Source organism: Plutella xylostella, chromosome 25 (assembly GCF_932276165.1).
Source record: "Plutella xylostella chromosome 25, ilPluXylo3.1, whole genome shotgun sequence".
NCBI classification, from domain to species: domain Eukaryota; kingdom Metazoa; phylum Arthropoda; class Insecta; order Lepidoptera; family Plutellidae; genus Plutella; species Plutella xylostella.
In genome coordinates this window covers 413,156-430,528 of record NC_064005.1, presented here as the reverse complement: position 1 = coordinate 430,528, position 17,373 = coordinate 413,156, and the positions used below count along the sequence as shown (strand labels likewise).

Genomic DNA, 17,373 nt, shown 5'->3' with positions numbered 1-17,373 from the left:
CAACCCGTTATCCGGGCGGAATTAATTGTCTCTGGATTACTAGTGAGACCTTCCACTGAGGAACGGAAATTGGCTGGTGTTACGAAGATAGGACCTGTTGTTCATTTGTCATCGTGAATAATGAATTACAGCATCGATTTATGTTCTAGCCCAAACAGTTTCCAAGGACTTGTGGCCTAAGTTAATCAGCCAGGGATTTGAAGGAAATGAGTTGTTGAATTATTTAAATATGAAGAACGTCGCTCTTGATTACTTTTCAACAGAATTCGCCTGTAGATATTTGTGAATACCTAACAAATTCCAATAGGGAGTATTCCCAAAATAGCAAGGATTTACTCCAACTCCATTCCGGCAGGGATTGGGAATTGAATCTATGAAATAAAGGTATTCCTGCGTTATTTAGTAACATCTCATACAGCCGCAAAGTCCTGGATTTGGTAAACTGCGGTCGGACGCGTGATTAGAGGTTTATCTGGACGGGCATTGTGGCTAACACGCCCCAGTAGTTAGCCGATAGCCGACCCTATATCATAAATATCATGTTTAATTATAACTGATGTCGCTATTGTGCGAAGACGGCTGATTGCACGTGCTGATACACCCCATTGCCGCTAGTTGAAATAGGTCATATCAATTCACTAGTTTTATAAACGATTTAGTTCTAGAGTTACGACCGGCATTCATTTGATATTTTCCTCGTACTCTAGATTCAATAGACAATTCCATAAACGTGACTTCTACTCTTGGAGAAATAGTTAAAATATAAAAATGCCTTATTTCTACGTCACGGCCACGGCGTACCGTGCTAAGGAAGAAAGATTCGATAGAGGGAGACTATATACCTAGCAGGTTCCAATAACGCGATGACGACGCCAAATATATTTCCTATCTTGTTTTTTTGTTTGGCGTCCTTTCAGAATGTTGATGTCGTAAATTATACGATATTCACTAATAGTAATTGAAATTGTAAATTAAAAGTAAGTATCTCAGATCTTCAATAAATGGAAATTTCGTATATCAATAATACATACGATTAACAAAAAACATACGATAATGCAATTGATTAAAGAAGCAATTACTCTGCTTTAAAATAAATTACATGAGGAGCCAAATGTGGCAAAGACAATCTCGATTAATTATTTATTATTGTGAAACACGCCACCGATACACGTGCTGCAGGCCGCGCACTGTTGCCAGTCCGCGCTCACTGAATTATATCACGACAAACGCCAAATACTCCCATTGTCAGACGTAATCGAACGGACGAGCCTCGTAGAGCTAACAAAATGACGATGCATGAAAACATTTTCCCCGTGCGGACCCAGTTACACAAGCAAACACAACAATAACACGAGATTATCTATAATTAAACTGTCAACTGATATCCACATTGGCTCTGTAGGTACATGAACATCTGGGTTTATTACATATCGATCGTTTGGGTTGGAATATTTTTCTTGTTCAAAATTATTAGGTACCAGGGCCGCTGTTGCAGCACAACTTTATATTATATCACCCAAGTTGTTCTAAGATGTCGTTGCACGGAAATATCAGTCGCCTGGTGACATCTGCAGGACGGCGGTTGTGACACAAAGGGCTCGCTCTCCACCGGGAAATTAGCTGTCAATTCCCAATAACAAGTTTCGACACTTCTCGGTTCATTTCAGCAAACAAGACGACTGATATTAAATCAAGTTGTTGATTAATAATGTTAACACTTCGTTGTACGAAATAATTGACGGCATTCTCGAATTAGCGAGCAATCATGCAGATTTTGTCATTTGGACGTTTATGAGTATTCATAAATGCAAATTCGTGTCACGCGTGTCTTACGATTACGGCCGTCCCGTGCGACACCAATCTCTGCCAGAATTCCTCTGTCCACAGTTGAAAATACATCTATCTGTGACTCCACTTGACAAAGAGACTCGAGGCCCGGCCCATCCGTTTCACTTTCTGATTAATCCACGTTTTCATTAACATTTTTTAAGGCAATATTTTCGTATTGGCTGCATTTTATGTTCCAAGACTTTGAGATTAGAACTACTTAATGTTTGTGTGGTTGTCACACGGCGCGGAGTCGTGAAGATACATTCAGGTCAAGGCTACAAGTTATTGACATGGACGCAATTCGTCGACCACGCTCAGTTTTAAGTGTTTTTATTTCAAAAATGATTCTACCAATAGAATCATCTGTTTAGACTTCGTTTTTTATCAACTCAAGGCCATCGTAAATTGAATATACGGCTTTAACTTCCGTAGTTTTTTCTATCGTTGCTTATACTAAGGCGCCTTTATATAGCAACCTGCCTACTACCTATCGCGATTGATCATTATCTCTTCATGCAATGCATCCTTTGACCTTCATGCAATGTTACTCATACGACTGGTTTATACTTCCTATGAGCATGTGTCTACCCTGTGTTTTTATTATTTATCTTTATACATATTGTAGGCATTGGGTATTAGGCTTGTATTATTGTAGGAAAATATGTATTTATTGTGTTGTCGTGTTCCCTTTTGGTTATTAGTTCTCCAGTTTATATGTTTTTTACGAGACTGTTTTATTTGCTGTCCAGAGCAGACATCTTCAAAGCGGGTGTCCTCGTCCAACTCCGCTACATACTAAGTCACGTCTCCCAATCATTAGCTATTCTTTTACTTAACCTTATGACCTTTACTGCTGCTGCGAATGCACCGAGCTAATTGTATTACTTTCTTCAAGTTTTGAGCCACACAGTTTGAGTTAACTCCGAAGCAATTCCGTCTTAATGAAATGTGTAGGTTTAATTACGCCACCGTCATACGAATTTAATGAAAACCAAGTGAATATACATTTTGTGTGAGTGTTATAAGCGAATATTCCGTCGTAAAACGCTTCACCCGAACGGCACAACAACCCCTGATAGCATCTCGGGATTGGGATACCGACAGTTACCACAGGTTAATGGTGAATTCATGATAATTTTCAAACCACTGCTTTTTACATGCCTTCATAACTTGAGAGCCATTCAATTCCATTACTGCGAGGAGCGTTGTTTGCGTAGCTGTCGACACGGCCGGTCGCTAACTACTGATAAACAAACATATACGCACATGGATACTTATCTGTGCAACACACATGTACATTACTACGTCTAAATCTGTAATGTGGGGCGCTTGACTAGATCGATATTTTAAATCGATAACGGCAGGTTTATTTCCGTATTTACCTTAACACCATGGCCTCGAAACGGTTGCATCATTTTAATGTCTTGATCGAGATTATCGTATTAGTGGTTTTATATTTTACTGGTCCTATCTTGTCATGGTATAATTGAACATTTGAGAGATATTAATAAAGTTTACGACACACCAACAATTAAAGTTAGCTCATGTATTTCACACACAAAGCATATAAAACTGATAGAGAAGGTCGTAACAATTGCGAGAGGGGAAGGAGACAAGATTATTGTGTTATTTAGCAGACAAACAATACACTCGGGAACACTGAGAGATGTCGCCGGCAGGTTTGCACAGAGCACGGCGGACTACAGGTCGCAGCGACCGAGTGTTTGTTCACTGACAGACACACAAAACAACGAACAGTTAGTACATTCTGCTACAGCACTCTGCACCGCTGTTTGCAGACAAAACGAGGACCCGCAGTAAAGTTTATGCCATTCGCTAAAACGTAAACCAAATATTTAAATTTATATAACTTGATTGGAACACCTTCTTACTAGATAGGTATAAAACTGATTTATCATAATTAAACTAAACACGAAACATAGAAGTAGAAAGAATAAGCAAACTAGACAGTATTGTTGTTTATTGAAACAATGATGTTGATTCTGAAGGCAGAAATTCTAATTTTAACGCTGTCAAACTAAAAAAATTGCTAGCATAAAAGGACATTTACGGAAACAATCATAGAGTCGAATTTTAAACAAAGAAATTATGGTTTTGACATCGCTAAATTTAAAATTTCTGCCTTCAGAATCGATATCAATGTATAACTAATATGTATCAATTTTGGAATATAGAAAGTAGCCAACGGTAAGAGAACATCTGGGCGGTCTAAAAAGGAAGTCATCCATACAGACCAATAGCGGTCCCTCCAAAATGATATTCAAATGAACCCAACAATAGCAATAGCAATCCGCTTTTATTTTCGTTTGCTGACATCATGCTGCTAGTTTTTCAAATGCTGACGATGATGTAACGAGCCTTGAACAAGCCACAGATGAATGCAATTACAAATCAAAGACTGTTGCTGATGTTGCAAGTTTTACTTGCGCTCGCGGCGAATTGGTAAAGGTCATAGTTTTTAAGTTGAAATCGAAAATTTGGCGATGCTTTTCTGAGAATTAGAAGTGGGTCGAATACACGCTAGATTGACTTAAAAATATTTATAAGGTATCTGCATAAAGAATCGTAGCTACGAATTCAAGTGAAAGAAAAATATAGCGAACATTGTTACGGAAGAATATGGGAATATTAAATAAAATCCTCATTCTCGTAATGAATTTAACAAGCCCAGCCCATGCAGACGGCGTAAGAGCTGAGTAATATAATTTGGAAACTGCAGACTTAGCAAGAAATAATGTGGCGTAGAAATTGCGATCAGGTACCGAGTACGTGACCTGCCTTAATGAACCCGCGCTTGAGTACAAACTCGTGTCTTCACTTGCATCCACTTACTGAAAACTTTTAAATACTTTAATCTTTAAAATATGCATATAGCAAAGTATAATAGCACTTAAGTTATCTTTATTTAGGTTAAATGATGTTTATTTAAGCAGGCTAACTCACTTAAAGCATACTCGATATCCGCTTAGTTAAATCCATAGTTCAGAAGCCACGCAAAAGCCTTGACTACGACTGTTGTTGCTAAGTAACACAGTTTCATATGAAATTCAACATCACTCACGTTATTTCCTCACGTGAATACGAACTCCACGTACACGTATCTACTATGCCTGCCTAGTACCTAGACGATATATCTTCGCATAATAGCCAGTGAACGATGAAGGAAACTTGTCCATTTATTTTTATCACAAAGGTATCGATTGCTTCGATACATCAAGCCCACTTGAGTTTCTATGTCAATGTTACAATCTTCACTTGTGTGGCTTTATAATTATGATTTCTAGTGACAAGCCACGACTTCGTCACTTATGCTAATAGTAAATTGTAATTTATAATAATAATATAGCAAGTGTTTAAAATAGTTTCAGTTGAATTAATTTAGCAGATCTTTTATTTGTTCTGGAGAATCCATCAAATATCTAAAAGGACGGGTAGTACTGCATAGATCATATTTTATAATGTTTCCCATAATTGATATTTTTTTCAAACATGGGATGAAACAAGTCTCCCTTGAAACTCCACAACGCTTTACTTGTTATTCTGTAATTTTTTTGTGGAAATTCGCGAAACCCGTTCAAAATATCGGGCATGCTCATATGACTGAAGCCAGATGGAATTTCCTTTTACTGATTGATTCAAGCTCTGAGATTTACCTTCCTGCGATGTATTCGAAACGCCACGTATATTCGTATAACCAAGCAAGCCCATGGGGCCGGGCAACGTACATGCCATTATGACCCGTCACGTCGTCACAAATACAGCTGACTTTGCTTTCCCAGCTCACCCACATGTGCGTGTTGCTATATGACGTAATTTTATGGTTTCCAGACCGCATTTTATGAATAAATTATCTTTAATCGTGCGTGTGGTGTACAATGCTAGGTTAGACCTTAAGATGCGATTTTTATTAATACACACAAAATATTCTATTGTAGTTGGTATCTATGATACATTCTACTCGATAAAAAATACTGTATGCGTAAACTACCCTGGGTTGTAATAATATAGAACCTTTTTTTAGTCAACAATTTTGATTTTGATATTACTAAAGTGGCAACACTTGTCTCTTCTCTACCCACCTAACCTTCCTTGTCTAAACATATCAATTTTACTAACAGCTTGTATATCCCAACAATTTATCAACAAGACAGGATAACAAAGGATAATACCTTCCAAAGTGTACGGTTTGTTGAACAAATATACTTTTTATGGATAAAATATGCTTCATGTCTCGAATGTGACAAAAGCAGACGAGCGTTGGAACGCGAGCTTTATAAGTTCTTGAAATAGGTTCAATAAAATTGAATGGTGCGTAATTTTTTTGCTGTTCAAAAGCGCTTCGTTAATGTGTTTATTAGAATTTACAAGTGAGGTTAGAAGTCGAGTAAATGTTTTCAAATGAGGAACGTAACCTTGAATAAAACTTGAAGGTAAGTAACGAAAGATGTAGGTATGTATAAGCTTTTTCTTGAACATGTTAGTGGTTTATTCCGTAGGGAAACAGGTCTTTTCAATATCCCTTTGAAACTTACTAATGTTTGGCGCAGACTTCGAGCAACTTATGGCAAAGTTATAAGTTGGTATTTGGGATCAAAACAGCAAATTTGACGATAGCTCTCCAAAACGGACCAAACTATGTTATTCAATATCCAGTAGCCCTTAAAAGTTAGGAACAACTATCACACTTGTACTAAGCAATCTGTCGAATTCAATGCGGACATTTGTCTGGATCTCGGAAACTAAGCAGAATCTAATTTGCTTGTTGGTGCTAAAGACCAACAAGTGTAATGTATACATATACATACAATAACTTTGCATATCCATTTTCGACATAGTTCTGAATAGATTTGTCATCGCCGCTGGATATAAAACTAAGCGTAGGTACAGCAAAAAACAACTTACCAGGATAGAAGTCGTGGCTCTTGGACATCTTGACCCTCGCTCCGGTGTCCTTCTGCAGCTGGGCGATGGTCTCGCCGCCCTTGCCGATGATGGCGCCGGCCACCATGGACGGCACCAGCACCTTGAAGTGGTACGTCGGCTCCACTGCTGCCGTCAACATTTACATTAGAATCGTCATAGACAATACCACCACCGAAGGAAACTTGTAATATATGACTATGTCATCCAGATATGGATATATATGGAGATATATGAGATATATGGGATATATGGAGAGTTACACACAAGTTTACTCCTCCGGCAATGGTGTAAATTGTTTAGAAGTAGAAGTGGCTGTGTTGTTTTCCAAGTTATTTCAATCCTGATGAAAGGGAATTCCACCGAGCGTCCGAGCCGCAGCTCTTTACCGCATTTCTTTGTAACTGAATTTGAAAGAATGTCCGTTAAGGATCGTGTGTTGGAAATTTATAGAAATGCTTTGTCGTGAAAGAATTTACAGCTCCAGCAGATGTTTAGTCTGTGCGGAGGTAGAGCTTTCAGGGTTTTGTCAAGAATTTCTGAATTCCACATAATGGCACGGCATAAAAATAAAAAACTTTCGTTTCAGAATAACGAGGATATGGCAGAGAATATTAAACATGCCAGAAGTAATGAATAAAGTTTGCGGCTCTATCTCATCGTGGTTATTACAAAACGAACAATGAGGACGTTATCTTTTTTCTTTCTTGTTATATATCTCTAAGGGTCTTCCGTGATAATTTTGAGATAAATATTTTAACGTCCATTTCTTCTCGCTAGAAATATACCTTTGACAATTATTGAATAAGGATAAAAATATACGTAAGATTTTTCTTTACACCAAAAAGGAATTCCTTTGAAAAATTATTTTATAGGCATGGAAAATCTATTCAATTTTCCAATCCAAGACCTAAACTTTGACGCAGTCTTTTTGGTCAGGCGTGTGAAGTGTTTGAGGAAATTGAAAAACTTTTGTTCACGAGCCCGGTAGGGAACACCGAATATTTAGCGATGCGCCGCGCCCGGCCGCAGACAGACTTTCAAAAATACCGTAGTTTCAATTCTCTTTTTAATAGCATCACATTAAAGCTAGTAAACAGTAATTAAGTTCGAGTAATAAAAGTTACATTATAACCAATTCTTAAGTGATCAACAAAAGGGGGAGATCGCGGAGCAAACAATCTCACGAAGTGTTCTCATAATTGGCTTCGCATTTCTGGATTAAATTCATTACAAAGTATTTAGCAACTTTGGAACATTATAAATCTTAAACTTAGTTTTTATGGCTTTTGGGAATACTTGGTAAACAACACAGCGTTTGAAACACTCAGCCGCGTCGACGGGATGGATTCGCTCCACAAGAACATACGCTTCACTCTTTATCGCTATCAGCGAGCAAAGTTTATCTACATTTCAAATTGTTTTGTAAATATTGTAGCATTTGTTTCCATCACTAATTAAGTATATATCATACATAGATTTTGCTTTATTCAATATCATTTATTTTACTGCAATATTTACTTTATTCTTTTGCAGCAAAACCCATCCGTCAAAGTGGCTAGAGAAGATTTTATTTAGAGGATTTTGGAAAGTAATGTATGAATCTTTGTGAATTGTGCATCATGGATGTAAGAAGTACTATGTTATGTAATGTTTATGTATGCATGTATGTACTATGTATGTACATTGTACAGACTGTGATGTTTTGTTTGTCTACACCACACCTTAAACCTGTGCACTGATGTCAGACTTATGTAATAAGAGGATAACATTATACTTTATATTCACAAGATTAATTTAATATTCTACTAGAATTCACTTTATTAAATTGCTAGTATATACGAGAACTAACGTTTTACGAGTGGAAACAAACTCCGCTATAAAATGTAATAGTATGATTGTTGGTATAGCGTATCTAAATTATTTATTACGGATTAGATGCAGTATCGTAGTCGTAGCGCTGTTGCATGCAATCGTTGTAATTGTGCAAGAGTATGTGTGATTTGATAACCTTCTGTATGTAGAGAGTTTGAAAATATAAAAATAATGTTCTCTATACATAGACCAAGAGAGGACAAGAGCAAAAGAGATTACAAAGGACGAGAACATAATGATGAGGTCTAATCAAAACGCAATGAAAAGTGAGTTAAAAAGAGACAATATACAACGACCCAGTGGCCACAGGACAATGTGTTTCAATTACAACTATCAGTGCAGCTCCTACCGCCGCTTGATACTCGCGTCTCATTTGACCTCATTAGAAATAGGTCGTCAGCGAACCAACTGCTCTATTGAGGCCTTCACAAGAAGGCCGGCTAGTTAACACTACAGCTCTCGTTAAAGTGGTGGAGCGCTGCCAATCGAACGCCTGTTGGAGGGAAATGAAGTATTCTTCATTGTGAGCTTCTCTTTTGTCATAAAAAATGAAATGGAATCAAAAGATCCCGCCTGGCGATCGCGTCAGCTCGGCTGCGGCGGAGTGGCGACTCCGTTAATGAAACTTTTCTTTTACAAACTGTCTTCGCCGGCCGACTACAATAGAACAACTTTTTATACAACATTGTACTTATTACGAGTACGCGATTGTTTAATCACACTAAGAGGAAAACAACATCACATGTTCGCATTAGTTGCCAGCATAATTGAACAAGTTATACGATGAACACGTCAGAGAGCAGCGAAGCCCCAGCAGGACGCAGAGTGACAACAAACACCGCCCTCCGTGCAATAACAATATTACAGCGATCTGTCCTCGTTTCCAAATTTCTGCTCGCCCTAAATCAAACTGTCTGCGTGGGGCTTGATAATCTTTCAGCGGCGTTCAGCGTCCTATAATAAATCATGCTCGCAGCGATGGTTCGACACGGCGCGGCCGAGCCCGGGGTTATCGGCTATCGAAAAAATGCCCCAGCGATAGATAAGCGCCGGGCAGAGCGCCATTTGCACAAATAAGTTTGTGTCTGTGACAACTAGGCTGAGGCGATTCACCGCAGCGACAATGAGATCTCGTGAGATATAGACACATAAAAATGTTATAGTAAAATCTCGGCAATCTAAATGCTATAAGAAAACTCTCTTTGCAAGGAGACAATACTTTAGATTCAATCGCTATAAACTTGTGGATTTGCAGCTAAAATTCATAGTTGTACCTATGGTATAGTTGAACTTATGTGTAAATAAACCATTATCAACGAGCACATTAGTGGATAGTAATGATTTAATGCAATTAATTGTGACACTTCACAATGGATGCCAAGGCAAATATGTACTCGTATTAGCATAATTTTCATTTGTAGTTATTAATTGTTCGTAATGCAGCTGCAGTCGCAAACTACAGGTAAGTATTTACGATAAGTTTTTCTTTACAGTGAGGACTTTACTGTCTGTCACATACCGAGAATACGGACACTTCACGGCTTGGTTTATCACCCACGGGCCACGACATTAACACCAGCATTTGGCACCTATGCTCGAACGCCTCCGATAAAATGTTACTTGTCAATGCCATCATGTTTACACTTCGTTAAGATAATGCTAATATTTTTGATAAAAGACAAGTTCCTAATTTGAAGCTGATCAAAGCATTTTAACTCTTCAGCATTTTGTTGTTACAATTTGTAAAACATTAAAGAATCTCCAAAATATTGTACTTCTGGCGTGCTAAAGTCGTACTAAAGTGTCTAAATGGAGCGCGGAAAAAAATATTTTTAAATTAATAGCTCCAAAAATGTTTCCGACGTTTGTGGGTCGAGGCCCCGACATTAGCCTGACTCTGGGACACCGCCGTACTCCGCTGGATGTCGATAAAAGCCAGTCTCTATTGTACACACAAACTTCCAACAAGAAGTATCGTTATGGGGTGTTTGTACAGCTGCGGGCACTGCGGCGCTCCACTGCAGATGTTTGCAGACAGATTTGAGGACTTTTCGCGTGACTACTACCTATCGCCGCCGCCGCGCGGTTCAACCGTCGGAATATGAGACACAGTTTCGTATAAAAAAAATATTTGGCATCGTGACGCACACGCTTAATTGCTCGACCCATTTGCCGTGACTATTTATCTACATTAAAGTATTATTAGTTTATCGGCGGAATATGGGCGGGCCAGGAGCCCGGAGCGTCCACCGACGCACGATAATAGGAGTGTGTTCCTCTCGGCATCGGCTGTTGCCACACGATGAACTGTGATAATTGAACACATGTCTATGACCTACTTTGTGCCACATTTATTTTTATATCGGCGACTTCTATGAGAGTAAAAGATAAGCTGGTTTTTCAAATCATTTTATAGAGTTCCAGTATCCATAATAATAAAGCCAAAATGATTCCTGCGTGGGTAGAGCTAATAATCCGGCTGAAGTGATGTCTGACCGCAACCAGCCGACAGACCGGTACACCGATACTTCCTATTATTGGATTGATTTTACAATTAATTACCAATAACAACAGAAGCCTGTTTTTAAAATAATTTAATGAGGTGAAAGATCGTACCGTGAGATTGTTATAATATTATGAAATCAATTACAAAGTAATGGTTTCATTGTGTATTAGACAAAATTAAGCTCGCAGGGAGTAACTTATGGTTTCATAATTTATAAATATTTTATTATATAAGTACCTAAAAGTAAAGAAACTGAAAGCACTAACACGCAAATTCTTTTAGCAACGAAAGTATGTTAACTCGACAAAATAGCTTTTTACGCGAACTGAATATCAATGAGATTATAGTACGTGGCTTACGAACGTTACGACTTACACCAAAACGTACTCAGCTTGTCACTTAGCTATAAAAGTATCAACTCTATACTTATGTGGCGAAGAGATGGGTTTCCACTACTTCATCACAAATATAAAGCAACATCTAAACTAATTGTTATTCTTATACTTAATGCGATTGCGCGACACGATCTATTGTTACGTTTCCATACATAATGGGAACCTATTAAAACCCCGTATCGATTTAATAGACTTAATACTACTTAATACTTGGCTGCTACTACAGGGAATTCACAGAAATTGGATAGAACTAGATTCTAATTGAGTAGCTAATAAACAAAAAATCTAATAACAGATAGAATGAGATGGAATTCGATCAGTTTTATCGAAGTCTAGCAAGAAACAACGAATATAGCGTTGATTTGAATTGTTAAGTAAAAAAGTAAAGAAGAATGGCGAAACCTGACCCGCTTTGCATAAGTTAGCAGCCACTAACCAAACCTATTTTAAGTTATTGATAAAAATGTCTATTATCAGGGAAAAATATTTAAAAAAATCTAAACCATGGGGTTCTTGAGATATTAGGGTTGAAAAGTAAATTAATTAAATATATTTTTTTTCGTTAAATAAGATTTTGATGAATGGTACACGCACAAATAAGTTTTATAATCTAAATCATGGGATTCCCAATACATAGCGCATCACAAAATGTATTACATGATTTTATTTATGCAAATAATATTATAATTATTTTTGCACATTTCACACTCAGAAACCTATTTTTATAAAGAGACCAATTTCAAAAATTATTTTATTCTGTTCAAGTTCCCGTTATTCCGAAGTATTATAAAATACTTTTTATCCAGGAATTCCCACGGGAACACTTTTAAAATCAATTTTTAGCTCGAGGGTAACATCTAGTACAGTAGAAAGACTTGATCTTTCATCACCTATATCTTCGTTCTCCCATGCCTCATAATAATAAAATTAATACCAGTATATGCTGTAGTCACGGACTACACATCAGTGTATGTTTCATCAATGGCCGCTCTGGGTCATGGCGCCATAGAGAAATGGCCATTCTCCTTTACACATTTATTTTGTAAAGCGGACAAGCAAAAGGTCTGACCGAGGTGACCAAACTGTCATTTGAACTTCCTTTTCACGACCCTTCGCTGAGCGATGTCTCTAATTTAGACCGTGCTTTGTATTTCAGAACTCTTCTTTGACATCAAATACTATTTTGCAAGTTTGTAACGTGAGGAATATTCGTTTCCTAATAACACGGCTGGGCTCTGCAAAGATGACTACGCTGTTCTCGGTTCCATTTATAAAAGCAACTGGAACGAATGAAAAATATGCTGTACAATAATGGTTTTTAATATTCTCATTCAAGTTTGTATATAAATTCTTGGACTTGAATATGTTCGTGTCTAGCACAGTCAAGGTTTAAAAAGATGTCTTCCATTAATTACACTATCCATTTGTATTATTTTCCTTGTAAACAAATTACTATACATAGACGAAGTGTCGTTTACAACGTAAACCCGGTAAGTTGACAATAATGTTATCGTGGAAGTGGCTCTATATATTATCAGTTAAGTGAAAAGTTATAGGTATATTACTGTCTTCAATACCGCTTTAATAGGTGCTGATAACAAGATATTACGATAAGGCGGCAAATTTTATAGCACGATTATACTCTTCAATTATTTTTCAGGACAACGAAGTCTACTTCTATTTTTACCAGATTTCAGGCTGAAGATATTCAATTAACAAGAACTTTAAAAAACCTCAATTATCTCCACAATAGACAATGAAAAGGTTTCCAATTTCACATATTATGTGTAGGTATGTTTTGAATTTCTGGTGAAGCTATTGATTACCTTGGAATGTTAAGATATGCTAATCCAACCGATTTATGAAAATGTACTGCGGAATGCAAAATTCTTGCATAAATGTGAAATTCATGCTAAACAAGGCCTCGGCGCCAGTACAAATACACTTTACTGAGATTAATCATTTTAATCTACGCAAAATGACAATTTTTTTAGTCCTCTATATATTATGTTCCTTGAGTTTTGACACCTTACAACAATCGTTGGGCATTAGCCATCATGATTGATCGTGCATTTAGTAAATTGACAAAAAGTATCTTACTAAGACAACTCAGACACATTTCAGAAAGAATTTAATGAACAGCCCTGCATTTAAGGCAGTATCTAGCTTCTCAAGAAAACGGTAGGTAAGAACTAGGAAGACAATATGAACAGGGAAACTAATGGCAGTCCACATAGCTAGTGGGAAAATACGAAATGCCAGCGGTAAGTAAGCTACAAGACAAAGCGGCGGCTCCGCCACCCGCCGCGAGGTGCCGGGCGGATCTGGGTCACCAGGCGCACCAGGACACATGTAGCCAACTTACTCCCGACTCCAGGAGGGTTACTCTACCTACTGACGAAAAACTAATAAACTTTCGTGCAATCGGCACGTTTAATACAACGATATTAAGGCGTGGCTCGCGCGGCAGCGCTCTGAAACTTAGATTTTTCGTCACATATGTAGAGTTACCCCCTAGTTACGAACTAAATCTTTGTTCAAAGTTTAACCGTCTAGAAATTCATGTTATCCACCTTCGCGGAACCCCGTAATGTCGGGTAACCCATTTTAAACTTTTACTACCAACTAAAGAACGATAAATATAAAGCAATTATTTCGAGTTAGATAAGAATTCTTATCTTGGTGGGCAAATATTTAGGGACTGCGAATAATGGTGTGTTTGCGGATCATGCTCTACATTCGTCTGGAAAACCTATTAGTTTTAGTTAATCCGGATTACGACGCGACAGTGCGACGCTATTAGTTAAAGTTAATGACGAATTTGTCCTTGTGAGGTCAATCTTACAGGGATTACTGCATTGTTCTATTATACATGAACACCGGATGTCAAACTTTACGTAATGCTCCCATTACGTAAAATGCCATGAAAGTAGAATAATTTCCAAACAGACATGGTATTTGTACAGGTCTAGCAGGACTGAATATGTGCCTCGTATCCAATATTTTACAAGCTTAAATACAATGTGTGTTGGTACAGATAATGAGGAAGTGACAATCTCTGCCGCGGCTCGCAGCTACCCAAACTCTCACTTTCTGCCCACGAACAGTTAAAAACCTACACAAGGAACTATTGTTACACGTTACACATGACGCAAAAAAAACAACCTTCAATCTGTGTTACACCATTTGTCAAACTAGCACTCAACAAAAGCCTTCAACAAACACAGTATACCTAAATAATGAGCCTTATAAAAGGTGAACAAAGTCCACATCCAACTAGCAATTGATAAACACACGCCACCGCCGATCATGACCTTGCCGAGTCATCAGGCTCCACTCATGGAGCCCCACCGCCTTCCTAGCGCACTCATAACTTTGTAATTAAATACTATTGCTGACTTACATTACAATTCACTTATGTTTACTAACAACAACTATTTAAATTTTGCATTTATGGTATGAATGTGCCAATCTATTTTATGAAAATTACTATGTAATACATTATTTAATGATAATGATTAGAAGCAAATAAATTAAATGTTAATTGTTTCCAATCATTGTTAGTCCAGCGATAGTAATAACTGTATGGGGATGACCAACAAATAAATAAAGCGAAAAATACAAAGCTGATCAGATGTGAAACAAAAGTTGAAGAAGAATTGCGAGTGAACCAAATAGAGATGGTAGAGATCAGTACACGGAGGTGATCACATCCAGGATGCCACGACTAAGCCGGTGAGTGGACGATGCGAGGCTAAGTACAACATGGCTCACAACATCGAGTAATGTTTACGGTGCACGATGGAGATCAGTACGCTAACACCTACGCTGACCGGCACATCTGCTGATGGCGGCTGGGGAGGGGCAGCCAGCACCAGCGGACGCGGTCAGCCATGCGCCACAACAACCACAAGCCCATGAGCAGCGAGATGGATGTACAGACTGACGACTCACCAAAATGAGACGTAATATTGCCATGGCCGTTGGCCAGAGGCAAGGCCGTCACCAAGTCTTGCACTAAAAAATAATTACTCTCATTTAACATCTTAACACACACTAAGCAGTAAACTAGCTCTCAGGAATTAATGAGTACACCACTAACTATTGTAGGTATTGTGTTACATATAAGTCTTATCAACAATATGTCAAATTGCTTTTGATAAACTAAAACCTCATTTTTGTAATAGCACTTATCAAAATGTTGGAAGCGTTAAGTTTTTATTGCTGTAATAAATACTCCATATTAGGTCATTATAATTCGTTAACATGAATCAAAATTAAACTGTAAAAACTTTAAAACTTTTTTTAAACAAAGTTTTATAAACTTTATTAGACAGGTGTTTATTACTTAAAACTTGATGATATTTTGTTAAAATCACAATAGTTAACGCTTGTATTTGAATCTGATAAGAATCCAATGCTAATGGAATTGGTCTGGCTTCAAGTTTATGTCAATGCTGTTGCAGATCTAATTGCCAAAGACGCAATGAAGTAAAACAAATTGTAAACGTACCACCTAGGTAGAGCCTAATTAACAACTACAAGAAGAAAATACAGTGAACTCACCCGAACTAAAGTGTGAACGTTTGACATCTCCATTTTCAGAGTCTACATCCAGGGGTCGTTTCCTGGAGTCCGTGATTTCCGGACTAGGGCAAGTGTCCATTCCTGTGTCAGCGGCCATCTTGGATTTCAGGGCAAAACTTTTAACTTCTCTAGCATAATTCCCATTACGTAATTGCCGTAGAATTGTCTGCAATGCAGCACTATTCTAAATAAACATCTTTAGATACACTTAACACTTAAACAACTAAAACAAGGGGATTTCTGTTTCAAATGGAATAGTTACTAAAATAAGAGGAGTGACACTATGATTATATTACGTCTACACGTTTCATGAACGTTTGTCGATAATGGCCGTGTGCCTGTGTATGGCGCGAAACCACCCTGAAATTATCCGCTTGTCATTTGCCTGTGTTGGTACCAATGCAAGTTGACAGCAACCAGCTGATTCTTTGTTTTAGTGATGTACTACGGAATCATAAAAAATAATCGGTACTTGGTATATTATACAATCGAGGCTGTCATTGACACGCAATAATGACCAGCAATAACTTACATCGATGACGGCAATCATTCAAGACAAACTTTAAGCGCGATACCGCAAGCAATAATGATCATTATTGACTTGTGACAATGATGTATGGATAGCGAAATTTGTAAATAATATATAAGTTCAGTAGAGCTGCAATGCAAATAGCAGCAGATGCAATATAATATTACGGGTCATGTACATGTAGTTAGGTATGTATATTTATATTATGTACAATCGAATGATACTTAGTATTGGACTACCAATGGGAAGGTCACTGGTTTATTTCCACTCTGGATGAGCAGGGCAAACATAGCGTGGAACAGTATCTAAGAATCAAAATGTCAACAATCCAGATTAGTCGGGAATCGGGATTCTCAGCATTTAGCAACTGAATCGAACATTCGATTTCGCTGTCCGATTTAAAAACATCACTACTACATAATGACAAACAAGACGGCAACTTAAGAATACCGACCAATCACAGCTGAGCAGAAGTAAGCCAATCACAATTTAGCGCTAACTTCATTTCAATGAAAATACGCGGATATTTTTGATTTTGCAATAATTTATAAGTTTTGTAACTATTTAAATTTATATTATTATCAAGTTTTTGTGGCTGTATTATCTACTTGTTGGGTCGAGTTTTTAATTTATAGGGCTATCAATTAGCTCCGTTCAACAAACATTGGATAGAACTTAAAATCTAGTTTCCTTTGTCTAAGCCATATTCA

The 17,373-nt window shown here is 37.6% G+C and overlaps 1 protein-coding gene across 6 annotated transcripts in view; it reads right to left on the bottom strand.

Moving 5' to 3' along the window:
- The window catches only part of LOC105387916 (RNA-binding protein Pasilla), a 44,158-nt gene extending 27,666 nt beyond the window's left edge, over positions 1 to 16,492 (bottom strand). For 2 of the 6 annotated variants that reach the window (XM_038107424.2, XM_038107427.2), the window contains exons 1-3: positions 16,114 to 16,492; positions 15,502 to 15,564; positions 6,754 to 6,900 (exon numbers count right to left, since the gene is read on the bottom strand). In XM_038107424.2, coding sequence (XP_037963352.1) covers positions 6,754 to 6,900; positions 15,502 to 15,564; positions 16,114 to 16,231 — 328 coding nt within the window. In that variant the 5' untranslated portion in view covers positions 16,232 to 16,492. The remainder of the gene's footprint in view (positions 1 to 6,753; positions 6,901 to 15,501; positions 15,565 to 16,113) is intronic. The other 4 variants (XM_038107425.2, XM_038107429.2, XM_038107428.2 and 1 more) reach the window with 4 other exon arrangements.
- Between the last annotated feature and the right edge of the window lie 881 nt (positions 16,493 to 17,373).